At 49.6% G+C, this 13,551-nt stretch overlaps 1 protein-coding gene across 7 annotated transcripts in view; it reads right to left on the bottom strand.

Moving 5' to 3' along the window:
* The window catches only part of TMEM132D (transmembrane protein 132D), a 184,191-nt gene that overhangs the window by 859 nt on the left and 169,781 nt on the right, over nt 1-13,551 (bottom strand). For 6 of the 7 annotated variants that reach the window (XM_088065080.1, XM_088065084.1, XM_088065078.1 and 3 more), the window contains exons 6-9: nt 8,636-8,841; nt 7,390-7,663; nt 5,858-6,049; nt 558-3,104 (exon numbers count right to left, since the gene is read on the bottom strand). In XM_088065080.1, the coding sequence (XP_087921206.1) occupies nt 1,932-3,104; nt 5,858-6,049; nt 7,390-7,663; nt 8,636-8,841 (1,845 nt within the window). In that variant the 3' untranslated portion in view covers nt 558-1,931. Of the gene's footprint in view, nt 1-557; nt 3,105-5,857; nt 6,050-7,389; nt 7,664-8,635; nt 8,842-13,551 lie in introns of those variants that run through there. The other variant, XR_015774226.1, reaches the window with a different exon arrangement.

The raw sequence follows: 13,551 nt of genomic DNA, 5'->3' as shown, positions 1-13,551 counted from the left end.
TCCTAGCGTATGTACATCGTGATCAGAAGCAAACAGAAGATATTATCAGCCCTGGGAGAAAGCAGTGTTATCTGCTGAGTTCAGCTGTGCAGGGCTCAGTGCTGGGGGTGCAGCTCTGCCCTGAGACCTCCGAACGTGCTGGGCCAGGAGGGGGGACCTGAGCACCCCCAGAGCAGGGCACGGGGCAGGGGACAGCAGGGCACAGGACAGGGGACAGCAGGGCACAGGATAGGGGACAGCAGGGCACGGGGCAGGGGACAGCAGGGCACAGGACAGGGGACAGCAGGGCACGGGGCAGGGGACAGCAGGGCACAGGACAGGGGACAGCAGGGCACAGGATAGGGGACAGCAGGGCACAGGGCAGGGGACAGCAGGGCACGGGGCAGGGGACAGCTGGGCACGGGGCAGGGGACAGCAGGGCACGGGGCAGGGGACAGCTGGGCACGGGACAGGGGACAGCAGGGCACAGGATAGGGGACAGCTGGGCACAGGATAGGGGACAGCTGGGCACAGGATAGGGGACAGCAGGGCACGGGGCAGGGGACAGCAGGGCACAGGACAGGGGACAGCAGGGCACAGGGCAGGGGACAGCAGGGCACAGGATAGGGGACAGCTGGGCATGGGATAGGGGACAGCTGGGCACAGGATAGGGGACAACTGGACACAGGGCAGGGGACAACTGGACACAGGGCAGGGGACAACTGGACACAGGGCAGGGGACTGCTGCTGGTGGCCAGCTCAGAACAAGTGGCTCTGAGCCCAGGGACCGGGCCAGCTTGGGAAGGGACAGCCTGGAAAGGCAGGACAGACTGGAACCAGCAGGGCTGGGCTGGGCAGGAGCAGCCAGGAGGGGAGGGAAGGGGAAGGGGAAGGGGAAGGGAAAGGGAAAGGGAAAGGGAAAGGGAAAGGGAAAGGGAAAGGGAAAGGGAAAGGGAAAGGGAAAGGGAAAGGGAAAGGGAAAGGGAAAGGGAAAGGGAAAGGGAAAGGGAAAGGGAAAGGGACCACAGCTTCCAAGGCTGACTGATCTGGGAAGTGCCCTCAGGATACCAGATGGGGAGCTCCAGGGAAAGGGCTGGGAATACAAATTCAAAACAGGACAATCAGATAAAGTGGACTTTTAAAAATAGCTCATTCTCTCAAACTTTCCAAAACAGACCTTCATTAATATGAGCGATATTCTGAGTATAGATTATATCTTCTCCTATTTTACAAATTAAGAAATACCGAAAATTGGCTGGCAAAGTTTATTACCTTGGCATCTACTTAAAAAGAGAGTTTCAGTTTGAACTGTATCTGTGTATCCATTGTCAGTGCTTGGGAGGCAAACATGCTGGTTTGTAAACAGCCCAGTTACGCCTTTATCCCCTCCAGACTCTTTGGAAACCCACGACTCCTCAGCTCTGGGAGCTGCTTCCTTCACGCTGTTGGTTTTTGTCAGCTTTAAATGAATGTTCCTGGATGGATATTCTCTGCACGTGGCTCGAGCGACACGCTCTTTGCATGGATCTATTTATTCTGAGAGCAATTTTTTAACCAAAGCTTGCAATATGGAACAGTAGAGCTGTGTGAGCTTTGTAATATCCAAACTGCACTGGAGTTTGTTATATTTATTGATTTCCTGGGAAAGCACAGAGAATGAGACCGTATTATTTTTCTAATTTTTTTTTTCATGTTACTGTGTATCAAAAAACCACACACATCTCTCACTTCCATCTCTGAGCACAGAGAAGACTTGAATTTTAAGAGCTGTCCAGGATCTCTGCTCTCCCAGCTGCTTTTGGGTGGCTTCTTGGGGCTCCATTGAGTTATTATCCACCAGCTGATTCTTGTTAGAATACAACATTTTGCCCCACTACCCAAAATTAAAGGCAGAAGGTGAGTGAAAAACAAACAAACGAAGAAACCAAAGCAAAAAAGTCTTTTGTGTCTCATTACGCATTTTCGTGTAATCTCTCCATGTAGTTTTTAAGCTCTTTGCACTCCCCCAGGTCCATATCCTGGCAGACCCATTTAATGTCATCCTCATTGCTCATCAGGATGGAGTTGACAGTTGGACACCCATCATCAGAGGAGATGGTGGTAAAGGTGGTGAATTTAACCCGTTTCCTCTTAGAGGTAGGAGATGTGGTTGGTTCACTTTTCTGTTCTTTCCCCTCACTGAATGGGGACTCAGGAGACCTGAAAGACTGTCCATTGATATTGGTGGTGGCAGTTGTGTTGAGGAGATACTTGCTCTCCTCGTAGTCCACTCCCCTGTCAATGGCTGTGATACGTTCATCCTGCTGGGATGAGAAGTTGATGTGGTTCTCCAGGAGTTCTGTCCTGTTGCTCAGCCCAACCCAGTCATGAGAGTGGCTCATGCCCTCCTGCTCTTCAAAGGGAACTTGTTTGTTCCTGTACTTGAGAGCGAACGTGACGCAGTTGATGAGGAACACCAGGATGGCGAGGCAGAAGACGCCCAGCAGAGCGTACATCCCGATCTCCAGGTCGCTGAGGCCCCGGGGTGTCTGCACCAGCTCGTTCTCCTCCGAGTCCCCGCTGTCCCTCGGCAGGTCCACCTGGGCGGGGAAGCTGGTGAAGTCTACGGGCAGGTTCTGGCTGTCATCATCCAGGAGGCTCTCCCTGTCCTCTTTCCTGCTCAGAATGGACCTGTGGGTGGTGGTGCCCCTGCCCAGCTCGTGGCCCATGGAGGAGCTGTAGTACTGCCCATCCCCTCCTCTCTCCTGCCAGCTGGTTTTTTGGCGCCGGTCGCTGCCGTGGTTTTCCAGGTGGACGCCGGCGCCCCTGTGCTTGCTGTCACTGATGTTGGGGTTGGCGTCGCTCTGCCCAAACTTGACCTTGATGCTGCCACTCCCAACAGCCAGGATGCTCTTCCTTTTGGATTTCTGGCAGGATTCACTGATCACCATCTCCACCTTCACCAGGGTCCCCTGGCCCTCGGTCTCAGCAGCAATCACAGGCCACTTGAACTTGGGGTCATGGTGGATGGACACCACCTTCTCATCCAGGGAGGTGGCTGACAAGGAGAAGTCTTTGGAGTCATAAATATCCAGGGGCATGACAGATCCATCACTGAACTGGATCCAGCAGCTGATGGCTGCTTCCTGTAATATATAAAACACACGCTCACTCAGAGTGATCGTCCAGGGAAACGTGCTGTGCTCTGGTGTGTTCCCTCCTCCTCACCAGATCCACACACCATTAGTGATCAAACACAAATAAATAGGGAGAGCAGTGGAATTCATATCTTGTCAAGATGTGAAGAGCAATACTAGTCTAAAACACTCGTTGATAACAAGATTTGTTTCCACAAAGGTGCTTAAAGGAGCCGTATCCCCTGGGCTCTGCAGAATCCACTTCAGCACCAGAATAAATTGCATGTCAGGAAGCATTACCAGTGACTGAGATCATTTACTATTGTATATTTAAATAAAAAAAAAACCCCAACATTATTTCTAAACTGCTTAAAATACAAAGTCTACTCTTATTACACAAAGCACATGTTAAAAGATAGCTAATACAGCCAACAGGTCCACACACGACTCCATACCTTCACTCCTTCATTTCTGTCCTCAAATTACATTAGCAGATCGTATAAGCAGAGGAAAACAATCAGTTGCTTCTTTAGGAAATGGCCAGGGTAATTTTTACGCTTGTTAGCAATTAAAAGCAAGACAATAATAAAGTTTCATCTTGTGTCACAGCAATGCAGATTGTGTACTCCAGTGTGCGTGGTGGCTTTCACCGAATGCAAATGAATCCAACCTGGGTACTAAGAACGTGCCTAATGCTGCAGCTTTCCTGGGTCCTTGACTTTGGGCTTCTCACTTCAAACATTTTAAAGTATTTTTAAATTTCCCAAAACATGCGCTCACCCATTTCTGAAAATCAGGTCCTCTAAGTACTCTCAAATGGCAATTGAAAATTGTTGTGCCACCTGAAAAAAATCTTTGTATTCATCAATTGATCATTTACAGACAAAATTCAGGTTGCTGTCCTGGAATCTCATTGCAGCTTCTGATGGTTGGACTTGTCCTGGTTGGGATATCTGCACTGGAGCATCCCCACCAGACACACCTGGCTCCAGCAGTGCAGTCTCTGCTGTCTGAGCCTTTGTCTGGTCAGAGCTGGGATCACCTTGCTCTGAGAGCCTGCCAGACAGAGAGACAGACACCCAACCAGCAAATTAACTTGTGAAAACTGTGAAAAGTCCTGTTTCTTTAAATAAGCAGTTTTTCATACAGTATTTACGTTCTAACTCCACAAATGTACGGAGAATAAACACATATGGTTATCCTCTAAACTGCTCGTAGCACATAGTCATTCACCTGTTCAGAGCATGGAGAATAAGCTTCCAGTCTTTTGGGATTGTATGGTGCAGAATGTCCTGGCCTGATTCCGAAATCCTCAGAGCCACAAAGCTCCCCCTGCTTCAATGGGAGATTTGTTTCTGTCTGTATTTCAGGACAGAGCCCTAAGACTTTGCTGACACTGTCATAAATCCCAGCTTTGTGTTTATTAATCTTTGGATGTTTCTTGAAGGCTGCATAGAATTTATGTCATCAGCTCTCATCCTCCCACTGTGTTGCTTAAACCTGCATAATCATTTAATAACTTTGCACTGCTTTGCTCACAGGGACTGTGCTCTGAAATCATGTCCTGAGCAATGGAGGGACCCAGCTGCCTTTCAAACAGAGTCAGGCTGGAGGGCACAGTCCCCTCTCTGGGTTAGTGTGGATCCAGTGCTGCCCCTCATCCAGAGACTCCACTGCTGGGAACTGAGATTCCAGAGCTGGGCACACAGTGGGACTGCCTGGCACCAACCCTGCTCCTGCCTGGCTCAGGGCACTTTGTTCAACCCCCCGTGTCATGGATCAGCTCACTGGCCTTCCTTCAGCCTGCCTGGCATCCATTTCTTGACTCCTGGAACACTGTGAGAGCCTGATTTTATCACCCTATAAAGACAGCAGCTCTGCATTATTTCTCATCCTGCATCCCAAGGATAAGACCCCATGATGAATTAAAGTACCTCAGCAGTTGGCCAGACTTCAAATGTGCATGCCATGATCATTTACCTTTAAAGCTCAGAACATGCTTAAGTGCTAACAGCCCAGTGCATCCTTGATGAAAGTCCCAGACTGATGGATTTGGTTTGAAAAAAAAAGTTTAAATTTCAAATGTGTACAGAAGCACAAGGACAAAGAGCAAGCAGGGGTATGAGGACATGGCAAAGTCCAAAAGCCCTTGGTAACTGCTGGCTCCCTAAAAAGGAACTAACAGTAATAAGGGGAAAAAAATGGTTTATGAAATCATGAATCAGGAAATGAGTCAGTGATGCTGATTCATCTTCTAGTAATGAATCAGAATGAAAGGGATGTTCCCTGACTTCTTCAAGTGCTCACAGGAAGTCACTAAAGGAAGAAGAGTTTGGCACAACATGAGACACTTTCTGATGTAAAGGTGGCATTAAAGGCTTGATTTGGATACCTGTGGTGGGAGGATGAACATGGCAGGATGTGCTGGGATCCAGGGGGTGCTGGATGGGGCAGAAAAGGGATGTGTGTGTGTGTGTGTGTGTGTGTGTGTGTGTGTGTGTGCACCACTGCTGCTCCACTCTGACACCTCACTGCCTGTTATTTATGGGGTGTTTGGTGCCTGGGGCTGTTAAAACACAGTGCCCTTTTCGTGAGATCTTTGTTTTTCTGTTTAGAGCCCTTGGTGGCCTTCAGGAAAGTCCCATAAGCAGAATGTTTCATCAGCACACTGTTAGTAAAAATGTGCTCGATGGCAGCAGCTGGAAATGTCAGAGGCAGTGAGTCAGAGCAGCTCCCTGCACACAGCCCAGCTGGGCCCATACCTGCTTTGGGGACTGCAGCAGCTCCTGTGCCACTGCCGTAGCGAAGATGGCCCTGTTGCTCCCCGGGCTGAGCTGCAGGGACAGCGACAGTCCCGTCACCAGCTGCACCCCCAGGTCAGTTATTGTCACCTTCTCATCCAGCACTGTCACTGTCTTCTCAGCCAAGATGGCATCTGAAAGGGGGGACAGTATCTGGAAAGAAAAACTGAAGTTAGCGACAGCTGTTTGTACAGCACACGTAAAATAACCACGCAGAATTGGTGGGACACAGATGAGGGGTGTTTATGCTAATGGCAGGAATTTCTCACAGCAGACACTATTAAAACATGATTAAAAAGGGCTACTCACATTTTGTAACTCTTCTGCAATAACAGGGGCCTTGTAACACTTTTACCTGCTGTAATCAGCTGTGCCATTCCCCTCTGCAATGTGCCAGCCACATCTGCTTCAGATGTGGTAATTGTAAATGGAATAACCACATCTGCCTCACATGTAGGACCAGTTGTAAATGTAAACTTCATGTGAAATACAAGTATTCGATTAATCCTCATGTTCTGAGGTGGCAAAAGTAGAATGCAGTCTTTAGTTTTGTACAAAATCCACTGAATAAATGGTATTTATTTCTATCCTGTGGAAAGGAAGGGTAATGTATTTCTACAATAACCTCTCATGGTACTGAATGCAAAATTGACAGAGAGGATTTGTTTTGGTTAAGAAAATACACACAGAGGTCAGTGCAGTGATACATGACATCCAAGATGCTCATTAGCAAGCGAGTTGAATTTAATGATCCATACAGGGTACAGAGCATTTTTGAAGCAGCTTATAAGAGATATTCTTTAAACACAACTTGCTCTCAGCTTTTTACCCTTGGATTTTTCTTTCCACAGTTTTATGTGCATTGGTTGGAGCACTGTAAGTTCCAGAGCTTTAGAAAGGCATTCAGAAAATCTCTGCAGATTTTGCAGAAAGACAAAAATCTCAAGTCTCATTTCTCCAGCCTTGACAGCCTCGTTATCCACAGGTGTGGTGGTTGTGTTCTGCTTGGACAGTTTGGGATGATAAGCTTGTTTGGAGAGAGATTTTTTTCCCCGTTCTACTGTTTGTTGTTTTTTACTTCAGTTTCACTGAAATAATCTCTCTCCCCATCTCCTTTTTCTTTTCTTTTAATTAATATTTGGATTAATATTTCAGTCTCACTTCCTTAACCAGCACTGGTTAATTTTCACTTTACCCTCTGCTCTGTCAGTGCAGGCTGGGAGGAGGCTGAGCTGTTCCAGCCTTGTGATAACCCAAATCCTGGCTCCAGGTTCAAAAGCAGCCTCCCAATGCATAGGTTGGGTTACATGAAATAAAACTGCCATCATCTACACTTTGGGGCACCAGACAAGGAGAGAAAACCATCTCTTCCATGTCTTCTCTCTTCAATTCCGTTCCATTCAGAAGCTGCTGGCTGCAGCTGCTGCTGTCAGTGCTGGCTCCCCCATGCCCAGGGAGGTGACCCAAGGGAGGACAGGGACACGTTGCCCTACCTGGATGGTTGTCATTCCGAGCTCCAGCCCAACCAGCACCTGCCCGTCCTGCAGCCTGGCGATCCTGGGCTCCTCCACCTGCATGAAGTCCCTGACCAGGTCGGTGATGTCCAGCTGCCAGTCGGAGCCCAGCAGGAAGCTGAGCTGAGCCCCAGGCTCGGGGGGCTCGGCCACGAACTGCGTCAGCACCCTGACCATGGCGTGCTGGTACTGCAGGGTGCAGCCCCTGCCCCTGCGCTCGTCCTCGTCCTCGTCATCGCTGTCCCTGGCCGGCCTGGACAACAACAGGGAACGTTCAGCTGTGCTGGGAGCTGCAGCAGGACTGCAGCTGCTGCTGGCCTGTCTGCAGCCTGCTCGTGGGACCACGCTGCTTCCTGCAGCTTCTCCCACTTTTACCCTGTTTCCCGTGTCCATAACTCAAACACAGCGCTTGAGATCTCCCAGCTCTGCCCTCCCCAAGCACCTTCCATTGTTTTCCATGCCAAGTCCTTGCTTTTAGGACCTTCACACTTCTTTTCTTTCTGGATCTTCCCATAAACATCTTTGTGTTGCCATGGAAATCTGCTCTGCACCTACACACACATCCCTCTCCGTACAGTACAATTTGAAATCACATCTCCACCAAAACGTCTTTGATGCTAACAGAAACCTGTAATGAATGTCTTCATTTGCAGGTGGGAATACCAAGTACCTACTTCATCACTTTGTTCCTCTTGGTAACACTGACAGCAGATGCAGACAGTTCTGCCCTGCTTCACCCATCCTCTGTCCCACAGGCACTGACAGTGTCTGAAAGCTCTGTGTCCTGACTTTGGGGCTGAGCAGTGCCACTGAACCTGACAGGGGTGTGAAACAGCTGTGTGCTAACTGTGACCACTGGCAATGGATCCATGAGCTGCCAGGACCTGTGAAGAGGCTGGAGACCGACCAGCCCCGCCAGAGCTGGCTCTTGCTGATGTCTCCTTGCTGCCTCGTGGCTGAGCCTGCCTAACTTGACCAATTAGCTCTTCCCATCTCAGTCATTAGTGCTACAAAAGGAAATTGATTTCCAATCTAGATTCATGCAACCTGCAGCTTCCATTTCCCTTCCAAGTCCAGTGCAGGAGACTATTGAATAAATGTCTGGTGACCTTCAAATTTACAGCAGAATTGCATTAAGGCCAAATGAGCATGTTCAGATCCACTGGCCCTGACAGGTCCCTGGCAAGTGCACAGCCCAGAATGAACATCCTCTAATGAAACCTACCTCTTATTAGAGATGATGGGGACTCTCCACCCCTTGATCTGATTTAGTTCTGTGTCAGAGACCTCTATCTGCAGCGGGAGACGAGGAATCCAGACTGTCATTTCTAAAGGGGCACTCAGATGCTGGTAAGTAAAATTAACTATGACATTCACTTTGCCTTTCATTTCCTTCCCATTGACAAAGACATAGTCACATCTGTCAGAAACCTGAAAATAAAAAGGAGAAGGGGAAAAAAAAATAAATTAATGAGTCTCTTCACTAATTATAAAGTTCACCACATGCTGGGTAAGTGAGTGGGAGGAAGAGAAAGGATCTAGGTTTAAACTAGCTCCAGGTTCAGAGGACAGCTAGGAATAACAAGAAAGGTGCCTGGTGTGCCCTTAATAGCCTGTATAATTCAGCATCATTTTAACAGGCTGGTTTTCCTGCTATAAACACTTCTAGTAAAATCTAAGATAAGGGAACAGCTTTTTCTTGGTCCTTAATCCGCAGCAGGACAGATCTAGGATAAAGGCAGGGAGAGCTCAGCCAGACTCCCCAGTCCTGCTCTCCGCTGTGTGCAGCACAAGGAACCCCATCCCCTGGGGAGGAACAGCTACAGAAACAACTGACAGGGACAGAGCTCTCTAACCCAGCCCAGAACAGGACAGAGCTCCTCAAGAGTCACAGGCACAGAACAGCTACAGAAACAACTGACAGGGACAGAGCTCTCTAACCCAGCCCAGAATGGGACAGAGCTCCTCAAGAGTCACAGGCACAGAACAGCTACAGAAACAACTGACAGGGACAGAGCTCTCTAACCCAGCCCAGAACAGGACAGAGCTCCTCAAGAGTCACAGGCACAGGCTGGTGCCAAGCAGAAGTGATGCCAGGGAAGAGCTCCCTGGTGGCCAGGGCCTGGCAGGGCCTGCACAGCACTGCAGCACGAGCTCAGGCCAGTCCTGGTGGCACTTTATTTATCACCTGCAGCTCTGCACATCAATATTGCAGAGAGTTAGTAAATCTCACTCAAGCAATTTAGCAGTTACTGCAAGGATCTAGGTGAGCTGACAGGACCTGTTCATTACACTTAGTTAAAATATATGAGTAAATGTACACGTCAAATAATTTATTAACTACCACTTTACCGTGCTGATGATCTGAAGGAATGATCTATTAGAACCCTGAACTCTTTTCACAATCCATTACCAGCCAGACCTTCTATTCCATTCCATCAATGTATTTAATATTTCTCACTCTGGAATGTATAGTCTCATCCTTGTCTGAATTTAATGCCATTTTCTACTTTCTTGTTTAAATGCTGAATGAATTTAAATCATATTTAAATATCACCAACTTCTGTAGGATAATTGGCATTCCTAATGTTATTATCTTTAAACAACAACAATCCCCTCACAGACAGATCCACAGCAGATGCATTTCCATCCTGTTACCATTGTCTGAGCCCAGGTAACTCACCAAGAAAGGTGACCAGGGCTCTTGCAATGCCTCCCTTCCAAGCCAAGGGTTTTAAGGGCAGACTCTTGAGGTTTTGGCAGCAAAGGAAGGAGTTTGTTTTCAGGCAGATTTATGGCTTTTGGGATTGTCTCCTGTAAACCTGTTTTACACCAGCTCCCAGCAGCTCCTGTCAGGAGCCTGTCTCAATGTTGTGCAGCAGGGAAATCCAGCTGCTGTCAAAAGCCCTCCAGACACGAGGGGAGGAGCTCAGAGCAGGCGGCTGAGCACAGCCAGGGCTGGGTTCTGGCACTGGGTACATCCTCTGCCTCCCAAAGCTGCTCCCAGGCTGGCAGAGCAGCTCCATGTGAGCCTGCAGGAACAGCACATTCCAGATTCCTGCTCTCAGGGCAGGATCCAGCTGCTGCTTCCTCGCTGCAGGGGCTGCCCAAGAGGAGAGAAACCCTTCAGGCAGTGCCTGGCACAGCTGCTCCTTCTCCCACCTTGCTTCTGGAAGTGGGAATCTGCTGCTTGCTGGCACTGTGCTTATCCCTGTTGTCTTCTTGTGTTCTGAGTGCTGTTCTCACAGCAGCCAAGTCTCCCATGTGCTGATGAGCTCTGTCTGCTGCTTTCTGCCTCCCCTCCTTCCCCTGAGACACCGGTGAGAAGGGAACTGGGCAGAGCCTCCAAGAGCTGATCCCCCTGGGAGGAAACAGCAAAAGCTGAAGGCAGGGCAGCCCCAGGGTGTCAGAGAGCCAGGACCCTGCATGTCCCCCTGTGTCCCCTGTGTCCCCGTGTGTCCCCTGTGTCCCCTGTGTGTCCCCTGTGTGTCCCCTGTGTCCCCTGCTCTGCACTCACCAGGGCACCTGCCAAACCTCCTCCTGCCTGGGTAAGGCTCTGCTCTCTTCCTTTCTGAGCACTGCCTTTTGATGGGACTGTTGTTTTTATTAGTCTGTGAGCACGTGAAGAGCAGCTCAGCCACAGCTGGAACTGTATATATATAATATAGCTATATTATATCTATATATAATATATCATATATATAATATCTATAATGCTGGAACTCAACCCAGACTCCCCCAGGCCACAGAGGTGACTGCTGAATTGTGCTGGTCAGAGATGGCAATCAGACTCTCTGATTTTAAATTCATTAATGCTCCAGCAATAACAAGAGAAAGAATATTTAGCAGGCAGAGAACTCAATTCCAACTTTATCAGGGAAAAGTTGTTATTATTACTGCACAGAAAGAGTTAAAAAAAAAGAATCCATCCCTAAAAAACTAGTGTATGAACGATTAAATAAATACCATGACCTTGTGCCTTCAAGATTATGATTTCTAGAACAAACTGATGGTGAGGAAAGAAATGCCCACGCTTGGGATAGCTGCTTGTGCCTGTTTCCCTGGCTGAGAGTGGAGTCAGCAGCAGCTGTGAGCTCACCGAGTTCCCAGCCAGCCCTTCAGTGTTTGAATGAATAAGCATCACTGTTCTGCTGCAGTTTGCATGCAGTCCTAACACAGCAACATCAAAACACGGGGCAAAGTACAGGACATTTTCATAAATCAGGCCAGCACATTCACAAACAGGTCATCAATAGACAGATTAGCCATGCCCCTGCTCCTGCAGGCACATCCCAGCCATTCATCTTCCAGCACAGGGGAAGGAGAGATGGGGGGAGCAGAAAATGCGAGGCTGGGGGTCTCTCCTGGGGGTGTTTTCCACGCTGCTGACTGGGACAGAGGGGGGTCCTGTGCAGTGAGTTTGCTGGGGCTGGCAGGATGAACAGGGGCAGGAGGAAGGGCTGTCTGGGCAGGGGATGTGCTCCCAGAGCAGCACATGGAGCCCCAGACGGGCCCTGGGGACCAGCAGTGCCCGCAGCTCTGTCTGACCCAGCTCCAGCAGCGAGGGACTGCAGGGTGCAGCACCCAGCCATGCAGCAGCCACCCCCAGAGCCAGCCAACACCTCCTCAAACCCAACAGGAGCTGCAAGGGTGTGTGATCTGTGGGGGAAAACAATCTGTTTTCTTCCCAAGATCCAGGGACTCCCTCCCATCTCTCATTTCCCCTTCCCCCTGCCTTTGAGCTCTGATTTCTCAGGGACAGCAGATCTAGCTCTCAGTGAAGGTGACAAGGGCTCAAGAGAGAAAGAGTAGATTTTCTTTTACTGCTAATGCACTGCTGGAATACATCTCTGTGTTGTGGCCACTGTAATTCAAGGACATTATAATGCCATTAAACCCTTCTGGTGCTGTTCTCCCTTGCTGAAGCTTTTCTAGGCTTTGTGTCACTGGAGCTTTTCACTCAACTACACTGAGCTAACTTCCATTAATTAAGGGAGACTGTACCTAGCGTTCACAAGATGCTCCAGAAATTCTCTCAGTACAGGGGGCTTTTATCTCTTGAGGGACTGAGCTTTGAATGGCTTTTTTGGCCATGAACTTGGTAGCTTATGAAAGTGTTTTGGCTTTCTTTTGGCTCCTGCAGGTCCCCCTCTTTTTCTTCCATGAGTGAACAGCTAAGACAGCTTCCTGTGAGTCACACACACACACATCTGATGAGGGCAGAGGTCTGTCCCTCACTGCCAGCACAGCACAGGGTCACGAGTGACATTCCCGAGGGCACCGTGTCCGTCCCCAACACGCAGCTTCAGGCGAGGAGGGTGTGGAGTTCAATCATCAGCGCTGCAGAAGGTGCAGAGGGAACACTGCAGGGTGCTCAGTGCTGAATTCACACCCCCAGAAGGGACTGAAGTCACTGCTGTGATCCTCGCTGGGAGCAGGCGGTGTCCGGCCCCACAGCTGGGCAGCTCTGGGTGCCAGACTGAGCCCACAGCACAGCTGGCAGCCCTGCAACCCTGCAACCCTGCATCCCTGCAACCCTGCATCCCTGTATCCCTGTATCCCTGCAGCCCTGTATCCCTGTATCCCTGCATCCCTGCAACCCTGTATCCCTGCAGCCCTGTATCCCTGTATCCCTGCATCCCTGTATCCCTGCATCCCTGTATCCCTGCATCTCTGCAGCCCTGCATCCCTGTATCCCTGTATCCCTGTATCCCTGTATCCCTGCATCCCTGTATCCCTGCATCTCTGCAGCCCTGCATCCCTGTATCCCTGTATCCCTGTATCCCTGCATCCCTGTATCCCTGCAGCCCTGTATCCCTGCATCCCTGTATCCCTGCATCCCTGTATCCCTGTATCCCTGTATCCCTGTATCCCTGCATCCCTGTATCCCTGCATCCCTGTATCCCTGTATCCCTGCATCCCTGTATCCCTGTATCCCTGCATCCCTGTATCCCTGTATCCCTGCATCCCTGTATCCCTGCAGCCCTGTATCCCTGTATCCCTGTATCCCTGTATCCCTGTATCCCTGCAGCCCTGTATCCCTGTATCCCTGTATCCCTGTATCCCTGCATCCCTGTATCCCTGTATCCCTGTATCCCTGCAGCCCTGTATCCCTGTATCCCTGCAGCCCTGCATCCCTGC

This window comes from Pseudopodoces humilis, chromosome 20 (assembly GCF_049639895.1).
Source record: "Pseudopodoces humilis isolate 2021_Gansu_Grassland_sample_001 chromosome 20, ASM4963989v1, whole genome shotgun sequence".
NCBI classification, from domain to species: Eukaryota; Metazoa; Chordata; class Aves; order Passeriformes; family Paridae; genus Pseudopodoces; species Pseudopodoces humilis.
Note: the sequence above shows the minus strand (reverse complement) of the source record. Positions and strands in the feature narration are given on the sequence as shown.